At 34.8% G+C, this 21547-nt stretch overlaps 1 protein-coding gene across 2 annotated transcripts; it reads left to right on the top strand.

Annotated features, from left to right (window-relative positions):
- Positions 1-784: 784 nt before the first annotated feature.
- Positions 785-2480, top strand: LOC149266412 (UPF0643 protein PB2B2.08-like). Of its 2 annotated transcripts, none has more exons than XM_089396200.1 (2): positions 785-1077; positions 1698-2480. In XM_089396200.1, exons 1-2 carry the CDS (start codon positions 790-792, stop codon positions 1902-1904), a joined length of 495 nt encoding a protein of 164 aa, XP_089252326.1. In that variant the 5' UTR covers positions 785-789; the 3' UTR covers positions 1905-2480. The 2 variants fall into 2 exon arrangements, with proteins under 2 accessions (XP_089252326.1, XP_089252333.1); XM_089396207.1 differs by having other exon boundaries at positions 785-1056; positions 1698-2469.
- Positions 2481-21547: the final 19067 nt, after the last annotated feature.

The following is a 21547-nucleotide window of genomic DNA, read 5'->3' as shown; positions in this document are numbered from 1 at the left end:
TTGATCTTTATGGGAAGAGGTCAAATGGAAACCATACTTATTTTACAATAAGATACCCTGCAATTGCATATTTGTAGCCAAATATCTCATGGACATTTGCCACTGCTAGATTTGTAGCTTAAAGAAAGACATTTCTTGGTGATTTCCTGTCCATAACATTTGAATAATGTGGTAAGTTCTTTAGATATTAAGGGTTGATATTGGATTTATATTAACAAATACTCCAAAAATGTTATGAATAAAGATAGAAAGAAGATAATAATTCATAAAACCCACTTGTTATTAGTCATTATGAAAATTAAGTATAATTCCTTTTAAAATTAATAATAATTTGGAGTAGGAACCCTTGCAACATAGTGTTTGGTGAATGAATTAAGTGTTTGGTGAATGAATTAACCCCTGGATAAAGTTTCTATGCATTACAGACCAATGATTATTAACCTTTCTCACATAATTATTGACAATTACTAATACACTATCATGTCTCAACCATCATTATTATTCACTAAAGAGTTGCACTTAAAAAAATCATGATGGAAACTTAGTGAATTACCAATGCCAATAAGTAGCATTTTGGAAACTTAGTGAATTACCAATGCCAATGAGTAGCATTTCATTTACTTTTCCTCCTTTTGGTGGGACCTAAGAAAACTGCCCATATCATCATGTTCATATATGCTTTTTCATTGGTACACGTCATATACAAAACTACTTTCCCGTCTAAGTAGATTTTGATCCTATTTATATTGGTTTCCACGGGGTTCAATCACATGCTGCGGCGCATTCGAAATGGCTGAGGAGTTCACCTTATTGCAGGAGATGTTCGCAAAACTAGAGCCAACTCCTGTGGCACATGAGCATCCTCTTACCAGTTCTCTATCGGATTGCTTCAACTGGGCAGAACTCTTCACCAAATCACAAGTACCACGCCAGCTCAAGCTATATGGTGTTGCTTTTAGATCTGTGAGAAAATATGATGTTGTCGACGATACGCTACTGTATGCAGCAGATGCCAAAGCTTTTCAAGAAGCAATGGAGACCAGGCAATTGCTCAGAGTATACAGAAACCTTCATACTGTGAATTTACATGACAAATTTATTATTTTGTAATCTATCAAGTTTTCATATATATTAGCATAGATCCTGTTTTTTTAAGTGTGAGAGGGATCCAATTTTTTCATGTGCGAGAGGGATTTCTTCATGTGCAAAAAGGATCTAAGGGATCCAATTTCTTCACATGTAAGAAGGATCTAAGGGATCCAATTTCTTCAAGTGCGAGAAGGATCCAATTTTCTTCACGTGCGAGAAGGATCCAATTTCCTTCACGTGCTATAGGGATCCAATTTCTTCACGTGCTAGAAGGATCATTTTGATGAGAGATGGACACCCTTACACCCAAGTGATCCAATTTCTTCAAGTGCAAATTTTAATTTTAATGAGGGGTAGACATCCTTACATATCATACTGGATTTTAATTTTGATGAAGGGTGAACACCCTTACACATCATACCGGACCATAGAATAAGCATCTAGACTTAATACTTTTGTAAACTATAAAGGTACTTAAATGAACTGTAAAATGAGCATGTAGGGTTAATACTTTTGTAAACTATAAATATACTTAGATAGATGCATTGATTATTAATAATATTTATATTCTGATTGTGTTTGTGATTTCTTTGTGTGAATGAATGCAGTACTGGTATGGGAATCTGAATGAGAGAAAAGAATGCCTGGCTACCTGCATCTGGAGGTCGAGAGAAGAAGCTAGGAATGCTGTGACTGCTCCTCTCCACGCCAAGGCTGCCAGTCTTGCACCCCACTTTTACCACAAATATACTCTCGACAGATATTGGGTCAACTGTAGCCCTGATGGGTCGTTCAGCATTGAGATAATTCAATAACATTTTTGGCCTCATTTATGAGGGAGTGTTGTGTTTTGAATAATTTCCCTCTAATGTTTCTGATCTGAATCATGGCACGGTGTCCTCCAAATCATTCACTGTCAGATTTCCTAGTTGTTTCTGGAAGAATTAATCAACAACGTTTCCTATAATCTACACAGAAGAATTCATCAGTAATTTAACACAAGACATCTTGTCATTTAATTTATATTGTAGTTTAACGGTCTGATTATGTAATTTAGTTTTCCACTATGTTTCCATTAGTGGTTCTTCCTGTTGCCTGGCCGCCATATATGCAAATCTGGTGCTTGAGCTCAGAGATCCCAAATCATGTAAACATCTATTTGGCTGAATGTCATTTACATACAGAGTAGTTTAAGGAGGTGATGTTATTCCCCTGGAAAATAATGGAAAGTCAAGCAGCATGAAATCTGGAGAAATTATTTAGAAATCATGTTGCAGTTGTCAAAGTTTCAGAATTTTAAGAAGTGCCAGATTCTTGATAAAGCCAAATCCATCTCCACCCAACAAACAATTAAACACTCCCTAATCTGATTTCTTTAAAAAACATCATCAAATTCACCATCCCAAGGAAATCGATGCCTGAGATATTCAATGATTTAGACTGTTAAGTGGCCAGAACCAATGCACTTCTGGATTCAATGTATGTCTGTATATTTAATTTATCTTCTAGATTCAATGTATCTGTCCAATGTACATATCTTTATTATCCTTTACATCGACATATTCAATGCACGTAATGTACCGTCTACATTCAATGTATCACATAAAGAAATGATATACAACTTGAAAGGTTGTGTATTTAATTTATAATTAAATTTATTTTATCTTTTTATATGTAGCTATATAAAGAAATGATATACAACTTGCAAGGTTGTATTTCCAATAGCCATGTAGGCCATTCGAATTGCAGGTATGGCCACGTTGGCCATCTGAATTGCACATAGATCTATCTGTATATGTATAGGTTTATGTTTATGGTTTTGTTTCAAATGGTATGATATGTACATAAATTTAATTTTTATTTTTTATTTAATTTTTTTTCTACTTTTTCTAAGTTGACATCATTTTAGTGTGAATATAATATTTTTATTTAAAAAAATAATATATTATATTTTTTGATTTTTTTAATAAAATTATTCATTTTTAACCTCTTAAAATAAAATAAATATTTTTACTCTATCAATATAAAATCAATGAAAAAAATAACTTTAAAATAAAAATAGCTTTATAGAAAATAACTTCATAATATTAACCTATGGTATGAAAACTCATGGTATTGACCCACAATATTCATGTGGAATATAGCCTATTTAAAGGATCCATCTTAACTCTCTTCATAGTATTGATCCATGGTATGGAAACCCATCGTATTGACCCACAATATTCATGTGAAATATAGCATATTTAAAGGATCCATCTTAACTCCCTATTTACCAAGCGCTCCCTCTCGGGGCTTGGTAGATACGAAGTCAAGATGGATCTAGGCTGGTTAATAATTATCATTCAATAAAATATTTTGATTGAGGCAAATTTTGATTGATTAAAACATTTTGATTTTGAAAAAAATGAACATCGCTAGGATAAGAACTAATTCTCATGAGCTTGGAGTGAATCCAGGTAGTGGATTACAATCAAAACTCCATGGGATGAACAAATTTTTCACCTTTGCAATACTAAGAGGGTGGAAGATGAAAAACATTTCCACTTAGATTTCTTGACCCTTACTCACATCAACTCCCATTTCCCTAACATTTGACACACCTCCAATTTTCCTGACATGTTAATTCAACCCAACTTTAGTGATCTTGGAGCGCTTCTTTTCCTTATTTTTATCATAGAAATAAGGCCTCGAAGAATTGCAATTAGATTTTTATTTTCTTAAGCTCTGATAGACTGCATTCGTCTTAGTGGATGTTAATCATTATCCTCATCATCATAATTTAAAAATAAAATAAAATAAATGAATAGTCTTTAAGTGCGACTTTTTAGAAAATTTTCTGATTTTCTTTTTCCAGTTTAATTTGCCTAGAATCTGGTAGGGATTCATTGAAATCACAAGATTGACTGGTGAACTCTTCACAATCGAAGTGCCCTAGGGGTTTTTGAAGGTGTTGAATCCAAATATGAAGTTCAAAAAACTAGTTTAAACAACACTAATCAAGATTCGACCACAAATAATTTCATCAAGTTCCAGGGAAAAATCTATAGGAATCTCTAAAAAGTCGGACTTAAAGACTACTCCATAAAAAAATATAAAATAAATAGTTATATTTAATTATAATTAATAATTAAACCAGCCTTAGTTCATCTTAACTCCAAATCTACTAAAAGTGGAGAGAGATCAAATCTCTTTTCACTTTAAAAAATGTTTGTATCTTAAAATATTTGATCTCTCTCGAGGCTTGAAAGATTTGAAGCTAAGATAAATCTAGGCTAGTTTTAAGTAGATTTAATATTGAATTATAATTTTTTTGTGCCTATAGGTGCTCTCTAGCCCAATATGGTAAAGATATTGTCATGCAAGGTAATGTAATGTCTTGTAAAAAGTTAAAATAAAATAAAAACAAAATAAATATATTTAATAATTACACTGGTTCAAATTACATAAAACTAAAAATAAAATAAAATAAAATAAGAAACATAAAATTAATAATTACAATTATAACTAATAATTATTAAACCAGCCTAAATCCATCTTAACTCCAAATCACCAAGTGTTATAAGGGATCAAATTTGTTCACATGCAAGCTTCTCTTAGACTGAAAAGGGTTTTAATCCCTCTTAGCACTTGGTAGATTCAGAGTTAATATGAATCTAAGCTAGTTAAATTATATGAGAAAATATATTTTATTTGATTTTATGTATCTAATTAAATTTAGATATTATTAATCCCCGGATCCGGGTGACCAAGTGTAATTCGCCCCATTTGACTGACGAGTTTCAACACATGGAGGGCATCTGGCTTCACATGGATCCATCCCAACATATTTACTCCACACACCCCTTCGCCTTGGTTTGCGAGGACCATCTTGCGTCTTCTCTAGTCTTCTTCATCCACTGTGACTTGAATTGCATGCCATTCCTTCTTTGGTTGCTTGCCCTCTACCCAACACCAATCCTCCCAACCTTACTACTACGTCCACCAACACCTGCATTCCAACCATGAGTGAGAATACAGGGCATGGTTGTTTCCCTAGTCGTGGTCGTGGTAGAGGGAGACCCCTACGACCTTGGACAACCATTCCATTGCCACCATGTTTGACCACTCCATTCCAGAGTGTGTCTGCAAGACAGTCGTGGCCATGGAGGAACAGGAAATGTGGCATGGACACTCATCGCAATCTTCTAGCCTGACATCTGAATGATAGGGAAGAAACCAAGGACAAACCCACCCATCGGATTGTTGATCTCTCTGCACTCCTTAGCCACTTGTCTACCTCCTTGAAGCGACTAGCCTACATGGTCTTGGGCATTTACTAACCTACCAACATCCCCTCACTGATTGGCTCTCCTATGCACTCCCCTCTTGTGAGCTCTCCCCCCCCTCCTACTCGTAGAGCTCCCCTGCCTCCCACCGTGCCCAATGCTCCCCCTTCTTCCCCACCTAGGCCTAGCCCTTACGGGTGCTACATTTTGGAGGAGATCCTGGAGGAGGTCGATACATTGTAGGCTCGTGGAACTTCTCAAGTGCATGGTGGCGCAAGCTCAGCTTCTATCTAGATTCATAGCAGCTCACGTTACCTGTTGACTTCCTGAGCAAACCGAGGTCAACATTTTTCTCCTTTTGATCAATGGACTACATAATACCTTTTTGCTTTGACAATTTCTAGTGCGATAACACAGTTGCATCTCGGCCTAAGAGTTCCAATTCAGAGACTCAGGACCTTTTTGATCTACCTCAATGTGAAACTATCATTATTCATTAGTCCATTGTCCACGCATCCCGAGGCTTTCCCTCCTGTGCAATTTTTATGGTTGTATTTTTTTGAAAAATAATGTTAACTCTCATTTCCCCCTCCAAGGGTAGAGAACTTATGTCTCATCTCTCTAGTTTCCTCACTTTGAGGCAGAGATGAAACTAATGAATGTACATATCGTAAATCTGGTTCATTTAATATAATTTAGACATGCTTACGAAAAAAAGATGGATATTATTAAAAGTATATAATTTTATTTTAAATAACTTTAACAACAATTATAATGAACATAAATATTTGACAAACATTATTTAGGTTAAAAGTGCCTTTTCATTTTAGAATAAGATTTAAAATTGTTTTTGATTTACTAAAAATTTGTATTCTTAGTTAGTAAAGAAACATATTAATGACTAACATGTAAAGTAACACATAATATTAAGAAATATTTAACATACCTGAAATTCTAACATTTTATGAATCATCAATAAATTATTTAAATAATATAACTTTTATTAAATAACTATAATAAATTATTTAAATTTATAATAATTATATAATTATCTTTATTATTAATTATCATTTTTATTAATTAACAAATAAATTATGATAAATTTTATTAGTTAAGAAAAAAAAATCATAAAAACGCCTCTTAATTATAAATGTATCAGCATTATCGCAAAAAAATTCAATTAACCATGTTATCTAAATTTATAACTGTTAAATTATATGATATCTTTAAGTTGAGAATTGATGGAATCTATCTAGATTCAATGTATCTGTTCAATGTACATATCTTTATTATCCCTTACATCGACATATTCAATGCACGTAATGTACCGTCTACATTCAATGTATCACATAAAGAAATGATATACAACTTGAAAGAAATGATATACAACTTGCAAGGTTGTGTATTTAATTTATAATTAAATTCATTTTATCTTTTTATATGTGGCTATACAAAGAAATGATATACAACTTGCAAGGTTGTATTTCCAATGGCCATGTAGGCCATTCGAATTGCACGTATGGCCATGTTGGCCATCTGAATTGCACATGGATCTATATGTATATGTATATGTTTATGGTTTTGTTTCAAATGGTATGATATGTACATAGATTTATTTTTTATTTTTTATTTTATTTTTTTACTACTTTTTCTAAGTTGGCATCATTTTAGTGTGAATATAATATTTTTATTTAAAAAAATAATATATTATATTTTTTGATTTTTTTAATAAAATTCTTCATTTTTAACCTCTTAAAATAAAATAAATATTTTTACTCTATCAATATAAAATCAATGAAAAAAATAACTTTAAAATAAAAATAGCTTTATAGAAAATAACTTCATAATATTAACCTATGGTATGAAAACCCATGGTATTGACCCACAATATTCATGTGGAATATAGCCTATTCAAAGGATCCATCTTAACTCTCTTCAGAGTATTGATCCATGGTATGGAAACCCATCGTATTGACCCACAATATTCATGTGAAATATAGCATATTTAAAGGATCCATCTTAACTCCCTATTTACCAAGCGCTCCCTCTTGGGGCTTGGTAGATACGAAGTCAAGATGGATCTAGGCTGGTTAATAATTATCATTCAATAAAATATTTTGATTGAGGCAAATTTTGATTGATTAAAACATTTTGATTTTGAAAAAAATGAACATCACTAGGATAAGAACTAATTCTCATGAGCTTGGAGTGAATCCACGTAGTGGATTACAATCAAAACTCCATGGGATGAACAAATTTTTCACCTTTGCAATACTAAGAGGGTGGAAGATGAAAAACATTTCCACTTAGATTTCTTGACCCTTACTCACATCAACTCCCATTTCCCTAACATTTGACACACCTCCAATTTTCCTGACATGTTAATTCAACCCAACTTTAGTGATCTTGGAGCGCTTCTTTTCCTTATTTTTATCATAGAAATAAGGCCTCGAAGAATTGCAATTAGATTTTTATTTTCTTAAGCTCTGATAGACTGCATTCGTCTTAGTGGATGTTAATCATTATCCTCATCATCATAATTTAAAAATAAAATAAAATAAATGAATAGTCTTTAAGTGCGACTTTTTATAAAATTTTCTGATTTTCTTTTTCCAGTTTAATTTGCCTAGAATCTGGTAGGGATTCATTGAAATCACAAGATTGACTGGTGAACTCTTCACAATCGAAGTGCCCTAGGGGTTTTTGAAGGTGTTGAATCCAAATATGAAGTTCAAAAAACTAGTTTAAACAACACTAATCAAGATTCGACCACAAATAATTTCATCAAGTTCCAGGCAAAAATCTATAGGAATCTCTAAAAAGTCGGACTTAAAGACTACTCCATAAAAAAATATAAAATAAATAGTTATATTTAATTATAATTAATAATTAAACCAGCCTTAATTCATCTTAACTCCAAATCTACTAAAAGTGGAGAGAGATCAAATCTCTTTTCACTTTAAAAAATGTTTGTATCTTAAAATATTTGATCTCTCTCGAGGCTTGAAAGATTTGAAGCTAAGATAAATCTAGGCTAGTTTTAAGTAGATTTAATATTGAATTATAACATTTTTGTGCCTATAGGTGCTCTCTAGCCCAATATGGTAAAGATATTGTCATGCAAGGTAATGTAATGTCTTGTAAAAAGTTAAAATAAAATAAAAACAAAATAAATATATTTAATAATTACACTGGTTCAAATTACATAAAACTAAAAATAAAATAAAATAAAATAAGAAACATACAATTAATAATTACAATTATAACTAATAATTATTAAACCAGCCTAAATCCATCTTAACTCCAAATCACCAAGTGTCATAAGGGATCAAATTTGTTCACATGCAAGCTTCTCTTAGACTGAAAAGGGTTTTAATCCCTCTTAGCACTTGGTAGATTCAGAGTTAATATGAATCTAAGCTAGTTAAATTATATGAGAAAATATATTTTATTTGATTTTACGTATCTAATTAAATTTAGATATTATTAATCCCCGGATCCGGGTGACCAAGTGTAATTCGCCCCATCTGACTGACGGGTTTCAGCACATGGAGGGCATCTGGCTTCACATGGATCCATCCCAACATATTTACTCCACACACCTCTTCGCCTTGGTTTGCGAGGACCATCTTGCGTCTTCTCCAGTCTTCTTCATCCGCTGTGACTTGAATTGCATGCCATTCCTTCTTTGGTTGCTTGCCCTTCTACCCAACACCAATCCTCCCAACCTTACTACTACGTCCACCAACACCTGCATTCCAACCATGAGTGAGAATACAGGGCATGGTTGTTTCCCTAGTCGTGGTCGTGGTAGAGGGAGACCCCTATGACCTTGGATGACCATTCCATTGCCACCATGTTTGACCACTCCATTCCAGAGTGTGTCTGCAAGACAGTCGTGGCCATGGAGGAACAGGAAATGTGGCATGGACACTCATCGCAATCTTCTGGCCTGACATCTGAATGATAGGGAAGAAACCAAGGACAAACCCACCCATCGGATTGTTGATCTCTCTGCACTCCTTAGCCACTTGTCTACCTCCTTGAAGTGACTAGCCTACATGGTCTTGGGCATTTACTAACCTACCAACATCCCCTCACCGATTGGCTCTCCTATGCACTCCCCTCTTGTGAGCTCTCCCCCCCTCCTACTCGTAGAGCTCCCCTACCTCCCACCGTGCCCAATGCTCCCCCTTCTTCCCCACCTAGGCCTAGCCCTTACGGGTGCTACATTTTGGAGGAGATCCTGGAGGAGGCCGATACATTGTAGGCTCGTGGAACTTCTCAAGTGCATGGTGGCGCAAGCTCAGCTTCTATCTAGATTCATAGCAGCTCACGTTACCTGTTGACTTCCTGAGCAAACCGAGGTCAACATTTTTCTCCTTTTGATCAATGGACTACATAATACCTTTTTGCTTTGACAATTTCTAGTGTGATAACACAGTTGCATCTCGGCCTAAGAGTTCCAATTCAGAGACTCAGGACCTTTTTGATCTACCTCAATGTGAAACTATCATTATTCATTAGTCCATTGTCCACGCATCCCGAGGCTTTCCCTCCCGTGCAATTTTTATGGTTGTATTTTTTTGAAAAATAATGTTAACTCTCATTTCCCCCTCCAAGGGTAGAGAACTCATGTCTCATCTCTCTAGTTTCCTCACTTTGAGGCAGAGATGAAACTAATGAATGTACATATCGTAAATTTGGTTCATTTAATATAATTTAGACATGCTTACGAAAAAAAGATGGATATTATTAAAAGTATATAATTTTATTTTAAATAACTTTAACAACAATTATAATGAACATAAATATTTGACAAACATTATTTAGGTTAAAAGTGCCTTTTCATTTTAGAATAAGATTTAAAATTGTTTTTGATTTACTAAAAATTTGTATTCTTAGTTAGTAAAGAAACATATTAATGACTAACATGTAAAGTAACACATAATATTAAGAAATATTTAACATACGTGAAATTCTAACATTTTATGAATCATCAATAAATTATTTAAATAATATAACTTTTATTAAATAACTAAAATAAATTATTTAAATTTATAATAATTATATAATTATCTTTATTATTAATTATCATTTTTATTAATTAACAAATAAATTATGATAAATTTTATTAGTTAAGAAAAAAAAATCATAAAAATGCCTCTTAATTATAAATGTATCAGCATTATCGCAAAAAAAATCAATTAACCATGTTATCTAAATTTATAACTGTTAAATTATATGATATCTTTAAGTTGAGAATTGATGGAATCTATCTACAGCTATGCTCCCATCAAAGTACTTTTACAACGTGGGACAAAGTACCTTCATTTTACATAAATTTTATATTATACCATTTGATTCAATTTGGTATTTAAAGTTTTTTTTTTTCAAATTTTATAAATTTTGCAATCTATATTTTTGTTTTTTGTTTTTTTGTTTTTTCTTTTTCAATTCACAATTAGAGTGGTCTACATTATGTAGGATGTTAGAGGTTAACAAACTTACTAGGTTAGTTGGATTTGGGAGCTCTTTTAATTTTTAACATCTTTTTCTCCCATCTACTTTCACATGGCTAGTGGAAAAAATATAGTTGAAAGAGAAATTGATACATAAACTTATAAAATATTAATTTTATGTAAGTAAAACGAACAATTTTAAAAACATTTTTTACTCTATAAACTATGCATTTTTTATAAGGGACATTGAGCTTTTATATGTTTTATTATTATCTTTCAGTACCAACCATTAATAAGAAAATCCATTTTCTTCTCACCTCCTTTCCATGACAAGGCATCAAAGGGGTTCAAACAATTCACACTCTACAACAATGGTATGAAGTAGTCATTGAACTTCTATTTTGTAGCATATCATGTAAATCACCATTATTCATTCTTAGATAAACATCCAATGGTAAAGGTGAAGATTGGTCTTAAAGGTCCATAGCCCTTAACTCCTCACCACATAATTATTTGGGAGCTATTAGGAAGGTCTTCAACATAATTCCTTTGGGTCAAGTCTAGATTGGTCCATGGATCTATGTACATTATTGGAGCCTAATTTTTAAAAATTTGGAAAAAGTGAGACAAGACAAGAAAGTGGTGGAAAGGGCTTAAAGCCCTTGTGTTGTATTGTATTGATCTCAAGGTCTGAATTTATAATTGATCAATGAACATTCTAGATCTTCTAGATCTCATTTACAACACACTAGTGGATCATGAAAATACCTCATTAAGATAAGTATTACAACTCATGGTCTCAGACTTTGTGATTGTCTAGGGACTCATATTCTAATAGCCCCCCCCCCCATGGGGGGTTACTTGGGGGAGAAATACCATGCCACATGGGTTCATATTTGGGGATATATATTGAGGAAAAAATGACACAATATATTGAGAATATAATAGGGGTTAAAGGGTTTTAATATTGGCAGGTATAAAAAATAGAGCCCAAAGTTAATGTAAAAATATAAAGGGATATAAAAAATGCTAATGAAAAATTGGAAACCTACAATATCTAGTGAAAGTATGGGTTTTTAAATTCGGAAGGTGTATTGGGTTTGTATTGGTAGGGGATTAAATAATGTGATTTTTAGAGGTATTTTGAAATATGTAGTAAGATTAAGGATATTGTTTAGTATGCCACAAACACACGTTCTATGTTAGAGGTTCATTGAGTGAAGACCCCGTGCCCCCCCACATCACAAATTTGAATAATTGAATAACACATGTACTGATAAATTTTTTCATCTTCAATCTAAAACTAATGAATTGAATTTTGATGAAGATATGACTAAAAAAATAATAATATTTGAATATTGAGAAGTGAACAGCTGTTATGTCTTAACATTTCCATTGAATAGTTGAAATGATTTTTTGTTGATGAGACAAGTTTCTATGTTAGAATTCTTAATTTTTATTGATTGAAATGACTAATAAAACTTTGAAACTTGAAGTATGATATTTGAATCCCCCCATATTAGGTGCAAGGTAATAAGTTTTTCAATAGTTTATTCTTGGCAGGATCCAAGTTGGGGCTTTGGATTCTCTAGATGGCAGTTTTTATAGTTGATCACTAACCATCTTCTACGGAAACTTGTGGTTTATAATTTACCACTAATTAGACTGCTTTGAATAATATGGTGGTCTCTGGATGGCCACTAACCAAACTACTTTAATTTGAATAATGTAGTGGTTTATGGCTTACAACTAACCATCTTCAATTCATCAATTTACTCCCACCCTTAATGGTGTAGGAGAGTTTCTTTTATCATTGTGTTTACCCCATTGAGGTGTGGACAGTACCATCTCTTTTAAGGAATCATTGGTTGAATTTTTTTTGCTTTGTTCATTTCCACGGGAAGCTTTATCTTTACCTTTATCTTGACTAGGGACATAAGACTTACATAGTTTCTTTACTTCTTGATTCTATCTCCAAGGATTTATCCAGCCACAATGTATTTTTTTCTTTTCTTCTAATTTTGACATCTTTCTGATAAATGACGTGTCTTCCCATAATGAATACAATGATGTAGATCAAAACATTGACTCTCCATACAACCATCTCCTTTAACAATGCTAGAATTTTTTTAACAAAATTTTGAATACCTTCAAGGAATCTTACACTCACAAATTGAATTGGTTTGGAGTAATACATAATATAAAAGCTATCATATTTGGTGTATCCCAATCCATATTGATTTTTTTTTTTTTTAATGAGGTCTCTTCGCAAGGTCTAACAACCATCCTAGAAAGATGTTTTTCTTATTTTTTATCCTCTTCACAATTGCTTTTGCTACTAATACTGTTGTTAATTTGTGTTTCATTCATTGATTCCATCCATTTGTCTATATCAAACCAAGCATTAATCACCTATATTGCATCAATTTCTTTTATTAGTTTAGATGTATCACATTTTGCATCAAAATTTTGAATAAGGTTCTATATATCATATGTTGCATCACTTTGTGTTAATGCTCTTTTGTGCCACAACTTATATCAGCTGTATGGATGAATTCATTTATATCACAAGATGCATTAAAATTTTCTATTAGATATTCCTTATTACAAATTGTATCTACCTTGATTATAGGTTCGACATTAATCATATCATCAATATGATTATGATTTTCTCTTAATTTAGTTTGAAGTGCATCAAGTAGTTGATACTCCATATCTATTTCTTTTTTAACATATTTTGTAGTTGCTAGTGTGTCAGTCATTTGATCAATTATGATTTGGTTTTGTTGTAATTTCCACTCAAGTACTTTAATTTTATTGTGAGATTGATCGTTACACACTTGCAAATCATTAATTTCTTGAGAGGAATTTAGTTGATGTTTTCCACCTTTACCCATTTTTTACTTGACTTATCTCTTGTTACGCTCACTTGTACTCACTCACTTGATCACACTTGCTTGATTTTATGTCTATTTGTCACACTCCCTTGATTTTTGTGTTATTTTATGGTGTCGATCACTACTAAACATGAACCGTAAATTACAATTACAATAATTTGACATACTTGACTTGATGGCTCACTTGATATCCCCATTCAATTTCAGATAGGTCCACTTTATAATAGATCTTATCATAATTTTTTTGAACAACCAAGTAAAAAAATGCCTTAGATCCCCTTATTCAATTTTGGGGTTGATCTGGTACTTTTACAAGACAAAATTATCACTTCTTCTTTCAATAAATTTTTTCTCCCTTCTTAACTAAATGGAAATTTCTATATGAAAAATTAATTCATCATTTTCTTTTAAAGACCGAATAATCCACTTTCCAAAACTCTAAAAAATCATTTTTTAAATGCATCCCTCCTTTTCCTTTTTTCTTAAATTAATTATCATTTCTCAATGCCTATTTATACTAAAATCCAAACAACTTGATTTTATACCTTTTGGCATGTCACCATGAACTGAGCCATTGAGTTGGAGGCATCATAGGAAAACTAGGTCTTCAATTTACTTGGCCAAAACATGGAAGGTGATTATGTAAGTGTTGATGGTGCTGGAAATACATAAATCAAGGGGATCTCCCTAATATGAAGTCCTAACTAGACCTCATACCGTTTGGTGTAGGAGTCCCATTCGATATAAAGGCCATATACTTAGAGATCTGCCTTGGATCTAGCTATCAGCACAAGAGAGTGACATAATAGTATCTTTGAACAACAAGGTAAGTGTGCCCGGTGAGTGCACAATGTAACTGCATTAAGGTTCCCTTACTACAAAAGGGGGAGAAAAGTGAGCCTCTAAATGAGAGGTAATAGTACCACCTAGGAAGAGACACACGCGAACCAGGAAGGTTTGTCCGACATCCAGTGGAATAGTCCACGGTGGATGTGACAGTCGTTAAGACCAAAGTACAAGGGAACACTCGTCCACCATCCAGTAGAGTAGTCCAAAACATATGTGACGGTCGTTATAACCAGTAAGCAAGGAAGGTATTTCTAGTATCCTACAGAGTATTCCACAAGGATGAGACAACAGTGATAACTAATACAACACATCCCCAACAAGATAAGTACTAAAACAACCGAAATAGTTCAAATATCTTAGTACATCTAAAACAAACATGAATTACAAATGCTGAAAGAATAGTCTTACAAACATCCACAAGACATGCATGAAAATGTGCTGGCTTGAACAAGCTTCTGTATTAAGAAAAAATTCCAAGACATGTATGTACATCATACATCACTAGCCCGAGTAGTGGGACATTGGAGCCACTCCTCACTCCTCAAAGAACTGACTTAAAACTCTCTATGCTTCATGGGAGGAGATAAGGCAAAAACGTCCTTTGGTCATACAATGACTGGGTATATATAACCAAGGGTGATGCTTAACCCTTGTAACTCTTCGACTACCCTCATGATTGTTCAAATTCCTATGAATTTTCAACTGACATGACTCTTCATATTCGTGTGTATCCATTGGACTTCCATTTTACATTACATTCGATTTACAATATACAAAGCCCATATTAGTGATGTGGCCTTTGACAACTCATGAAACTACTGCCATAGACTAGCTTGCTGAGGTGGCAATGTCAAGTCGTTGTTTCTGTTGAGTGATAGATGTGTTCTTGGATGTGCTTTCTCTTCTCCTCTGCATAGCTTGATGATGCAGGGTCTTCAATGATCTTTGGTCTTGGGAGGTAGTTGCATGCATGTGTTCCCTTTACTTGTACATGATAGGATCTTTGTCCGTCCACCTGTAAGGGAGTCTTCTAGCATGTTCGCCCTTCCTTCTCCTTCTTCATCATCTTGCCATGATCTAACAATGTACCTATTCCTGCAATTCACTCATGAAGGGACGAAATCAAATCCAAAACCACCTAGTCTAAGATGATGCATTTTTATCCATGGACTGGGCCCGGGATGGATGAAAGGTTAGGAATAGGGCTCAACAACTGTGCATTGCACAGTTCCAGGTGATAGGGAGGGAGATTGGTCACTGAAACTGCCTAGAGTGCAACTCAGGCTTGACTGAGGAACTTCTGAGCACCGTCTTCACTGTAGGGAAAAATTGCGTAGAGGCCATTAGGAGACAGGATTGTGCAGTTGAGATCATTAGTGGCAGCTATAAGGTGGGACCCTAGGAGGCAGGTTTTTGCAGTTTTCTGAGGGAAGGAAAGACTGGGCATTAGAGGGAGCAGAGAGGACAGATCTGCATTGTTTCTAAGATCAGTGAGTCTCGACTGAGGGAGGACACTCAGGGACACTTCTACATAGTTCTGGGAGGTAAGGAAGACTTAGATCTCTGTGCATTGTGGGGTTCTAGTAGGCAGGGAGGAGGCTTGATGACTGATCTTACGAAATGCACAGTTTAGGTTGGGCTTGAGGAAGCTACATCGTAATTATGGGGAGGAAGGAAATTTGCCGAGCTCTGGAATTGCGCAGTGCAACTGCCCTAAGGGATGGTGAAAATGCATTGCATTGTTCTAGGTAGTAGAGTAGCATCATTAAGGGCTGATACTACATAGTGTGCAACTCAGTCGGGGTCCGGTGAAAGAGAGTTGTCCAATTGCAAGGATTATCAGGAAAATGGCTAAGTGTGGGAGGCAAGTGAACTTGTGAGGATCTTGACATTGTGCTCACACACTTAGCATACTTTGACGACACGACAACATAGACCATCAGAAATCTAAGACAAATCATTATCCTTTGTGGGACTTTCTAGAACTAAAAGTGACAAGTGCGACACTTGAGATAGAATTTAGAATGACCGTGACGACACTTGTGCGATAGTTCTTAAAAATTTGTGTATGAGTGAGGCATGTGTTTACATGGCTAGGAAAAAATATATACATAAAGAACAACCTTCGAGGTTACCAGAAAGGCTCGCAAACATGACAAAAAAACCAACATGCCAAAAGATGATAATTGATCCAACAAATGAAAGGGAGCAAGACATTTAGAGGAAACACATGGAATAACTGTTAGTGCTTGCAACCATGCATGTAATTGAAGACATAATGATATGGTAATGATAATCGGTCCTTCATGCTACCCTAAGAGGTGTATTTTAAAATATGTGCTTTGTTTTCCATACCTACCCTCCAAAGGGTTATTCATCAAATGGAGTCCCCATGCAATCCTGATCTTCTATCATATCATGGGTTCCTTCATATCCTTATCTTTCTCCTCAACACCTTGAGAGTCATCTAGCATGTCATCCTTCTTCATGGCCACTAAGAGACACAATTTCATAGTTTAAGCGGGCAGCGACTGCTACGGGATATGGCCTTGGGAGGACACATTTGTGTAGTTTTAGGATGCAAGGCAGACTCGACAGCTAAGATTCCTAAGGGACAAAACTACGCAGTTTCTGGAGACAGTGGGTTTCGGCTGAGGGAAGGGCACTGGAGGAAACTGTTGCATAGTTTTGGATTCCAAGGGAGTCTAGGAATTATGTGCATTGTGTAGTTCCAATAGGCAAGGGAAAAATCTTAAGGGTTGTAGATGCAAAGTGTGTAGTTTAGGAAAACTTGATGAGGCTGGATTGCTAGGGAAACTCTATAATTTGGTTAAGTGTGGGATCAATAGAATCGATGTCAAAAGTGGTAGAAATTGACTATGATCACACACTTGAACACTTAGTGACACAACATAGACCATCAAGAACATATAAAAAAAATACTTCCCTTAATGCAACAACCTTTGCGGAAACTTATGACAAGTGTGGCTACGATGATAGAATTTGAGAGGATAAAGGCAACACTTGTGCAAGAGTGATTGAAATGAGTGTGAAACATGTCTATGTGGTGAGGAAAACCCATTCTCATAAAGATTCCCCCATTGAAACAGAGAAAACGTCCCTTTTCATGACAAGTGATAATCCCCATGCCCAAATATGACACATACTATATAAGGATAAAAGCGTAAACAAATATTAAGATTGAAGAGGGGAGCTTGATATCATCATCTTACCAATAAGTGACTAAGGAACGAATGATCACGAGATCGACAATAGGCTCTGAACTTTAAGTGTAGGCCAAAATTTTGGAGGGTGTTGCAACCGCTGCAACACTTGGCTACACAATAGTTGAATATGAGCTTCTCTGTCTTGGTTCATTTTAGTGCATGAACTTGGTCCTTCAGAGAGTATTGATTTAGCATGAAGATTAATTTGGCTTACCCACTTACCCCATGGGTAGACATGGTCCCCTTTGTACCTTCTCAGTTTAACACAACATAAGATTCAGCTAGATCATATTGTTTCAAATTTGGAAGGGTAGTTTAGCTCGCGAGCTTAAGATTTTTAGAGTATAGTTTTTCATCTCTGGCGTTGCTCCACTACTAGCAGGCCTGGAAAGTACCTTGGCAGAGTCATGCAAGAACACAAGAATTACTCCACTGTCAGCGAGCATGGACAACACCCCGGTGGAGTTTCCTACTTCTCCTCTCTACGCGGGAACCCTTTCTCTTATTTCACCTTTGTTATTTTTAAAGAGAACTGTGCATCGAAACTTATTTATTTTTGGTGTATAAGTGGGAGCCTAACTTATTGATAACAAGAGAGGTTGTTCCTTTAGAGAAACATATAAATACCTCTGATTTAAGTTTTCTCATTTAGATTTTTCCCTTCACCATTTCTAATAGTTAGATAAGCTTGAAAACACAAAAGCAGAAACTTGAATATATGCATGAGGTTCCCAGACTAGACACATGTTCATGGTTGGACCAAATCCCTCCTTGTAGACGTATCATATTTTCCCTTAGAAATTCATCGGCCAAAAGATACAATCAATTACAAGGAAGCCAAACACAGGACTGGCCAAATGTTGAAGTGTCTCAAGACTCTTTGAATTTCAGCCACACACACACTTGGAAGCCAAAAAGGTCTAGGCACAACACTTATTTCTTTAATGGAAATGAAAGGACAAATCAGCAAGGAAGAAAACAAAGAGAAAAGAAAGAATACATAGAACCAGGAGACAAAATCAAAAGACAAGAGAACAAAATGGCTAAGCAAACATGATACAAAACTAGAATAAAAAAACCAAGATGAACTACAGGGAATGAGTGCAAGATGAGTGAAAGGAAGGCAAAACTAAGATGCAACTAATCATACCCTATTCTAATAGCTAGAAGGTTGAGTTACGTGTAATGAATTTCTAGCGAAGCCACCATAGTCGTTCCCAACCTACATCCACAAATATATGAACAGTTAAAACATATATAAAGTAATGTGCAACAGAAGATATTAAAACTTGAAAATTTTGCACAAGAAAAGTATAGTCTTACCTGTGGGAAAAATGGTGTGTCACAACCACTTCTTTCATCTAATTTACATGCTTACCTTTTCAATGAATACTATTTTTCAACAAACCTTGAAAGCCTCTTGCAAATGTGTCCTTATCTACACTAAGCTTCTTAGCAAGCACGAGGATAGATTAAAACTTGTTGTCTGCAACAGAGCTTTCCAAGTAAGATTTTTCCATCCATTCAATGATTGGATCGTAAAATTCATGATGGTCATTTTGAAAACCTTTTGATATTTGAAAGTATTAATTTTTGATTTGAGATATAGGATAACAGTGGGAATCTTGTAATGGAAAATGGATCTGATCATTCTTCGCAGTCATGCCAAGATAGAGAGGACCTGCCATAACCATCAATGAAGGTTGAGGTGCCTCACCTACTTGACAGAAATCTGAAGAAAGAGATGTTAAGCAATGAAGATCAGAGAGTGTGAAGCAATTGTCATTGGATGTGTATATGGGAAAATGATAAGATGAATGATAGTCACCCAAGATAGAGAATTGGTCAGATGAACTGATTGAAACATCATATTCCTAGTTTGCAATGAACAAAGAAAAATCCATTTGAACAATCTTGTGAATTTTTTGAACAATCGAACCAAGTTCCTTGCAAGCTAGATATGATAGATGACCTTCCTACAAATGGTGACCAATTGTACAAGCATCAAAGTTAGCAAATGGTTTCAAAAAGGATGCTTGAACCATGAATTCATGAAACCATTTAAAGCATGGTGAGTGGAGAAGAACTTGATTCCTGTGACAACTTGTAATTCATTATCATGTAGGGAGAATTATGGTGTGATGAGAGGACAAATTTGCAATACAATATTCACAAGAAGACCGAGGAGTTGAGCATTAAGGGGAAAATTCGATAAGTACAATTCTTGCAGGAAAAGATAGTCCTTGAGATGATCAACTTCACAATTCCATGATTTCATGAGAGATGGACACTCCCAACTCGAGTTTGATGTGATAGATTCGAATGAAGATGGATGGACTGCAACGGATTCGTGAATTCAATCATAAGTAAATTCCTGAAACTTTGAGAGATCACACCAAGAATACCAAACACTTTTTACATGGGAATTCACATAGAGTGAAACCATGCAGATGGATAGATTGTACAAAAGAAACCATATATGATTTAGTTCGGGGGGCTTGCCAGAATCATAAGATCCTGACATAACCATCAATGGAAGTTCACGTGCCTCGACTCCCTGGCAGGTCATAGATTTTTCCAGAATTGTAGAATCACATTTTGAATCTTGAACCATATCATGCATGGTTTAAGGGTGGTTGTTGTTGCTAATTTCAAAACTGCTCTCTGGATGGAAGCCATCTCTGTCACAGGTTTCACCAAAATTTTCAGCTTCAACAACAATCATGTTACTCAATTGAAGAGGTTCTTCTGATAATACATTCAAAGATAAATTAATTGGTGAGATCTCATGAGCAAGCTGATTTGAAGAGTTGTATTCATGCAAAAGAAGGGATGATGAGGGGTGGGAAGAGTTCTCTATGATTCGACTATTTTCAACTTCATCATGGGCATCCTCACTTCCTTGTGTCAATCGAGGAGATAACCCATCGAAGGAAGAAATAAAAGAACATGGAGTACCTCCGCCATAAGTGGATGTGTTGTGAATGGTAGGACACAAGGGATAGTGAGGTGGAGGAGAAGTTTCAATATGAGAATCTTCTTTGACTGAAGCATATTCTACATCTAAATTAGAATCTTCAAGAGAAACAGAAAGGTCATTTGATGTGTTTGGGCATTGGTCACGACATATGGAAGCACTGGAATGATTACTGCCCAAGGTTGGGGGTTGATTGAAAGAATTTATTGTACTGGATTTTCCACCGATTAGAGAGGATTGAGAATCACTCGAGAATGGAAACTAATTATTTTGATGCAGACAATTTCAAAACATAGCGGAAAGATTGATAGTTTCCTCGCCTTTCTGCTTTTTTACCTGCAAAATGTGGCTTCCTTATGCATGATCGCAATTTTCACCAGCATCTTGAGAATTAATAGAAGGCAAAAAACTGGTTGGTGAAGCAGATTGATCAAGTGAGTCATGGTACAAGGAGTCATGATGTGAAGAAATTATGATGTTGTCGACGATACGCTACTGTATGCAGCAGATGCCAATGCTTTTCAAGAAGCAATGGAGTCCAGGCAATTGCTCAAAGTATACAGAAACCTTCATACTTTGAATTTACATGACAAATTTATTATTTTGTAATCTATCAAGTTTATATATATATATAAGCATAGATCCAGTTTTTTTAAGTGTGAGAGAGATCCAATTTTTTCACATGCGAGAGGGATTTCTTCATGTGCAAAAAGGATCTAAGGGATCCAATTTCTTCACGTGCAAGAAGGATCTAAGGGATCCAATTTCTTCACGTGCAAGA

Source organism: Pinus tabuliformis, chromosome 6, assembly GCF_031772625.1.
Source record: "Pinus tabuliformis cultivar Carrire ecotype Pingquan chromosome 6, CPIR1, whole genome shotgun sequence".
Classification (NCBI taxonomy): Eukaryota; Viridiplantae; Streptophyta; class Pinopsida; order Pinales; family Pinaceae; genus Pinus; species Pinus tabuliformis.
Note: the sequence above shows the minus strand (reverse complement) of the source record. Positions and strands in the feature narration are given on the sequence as shown.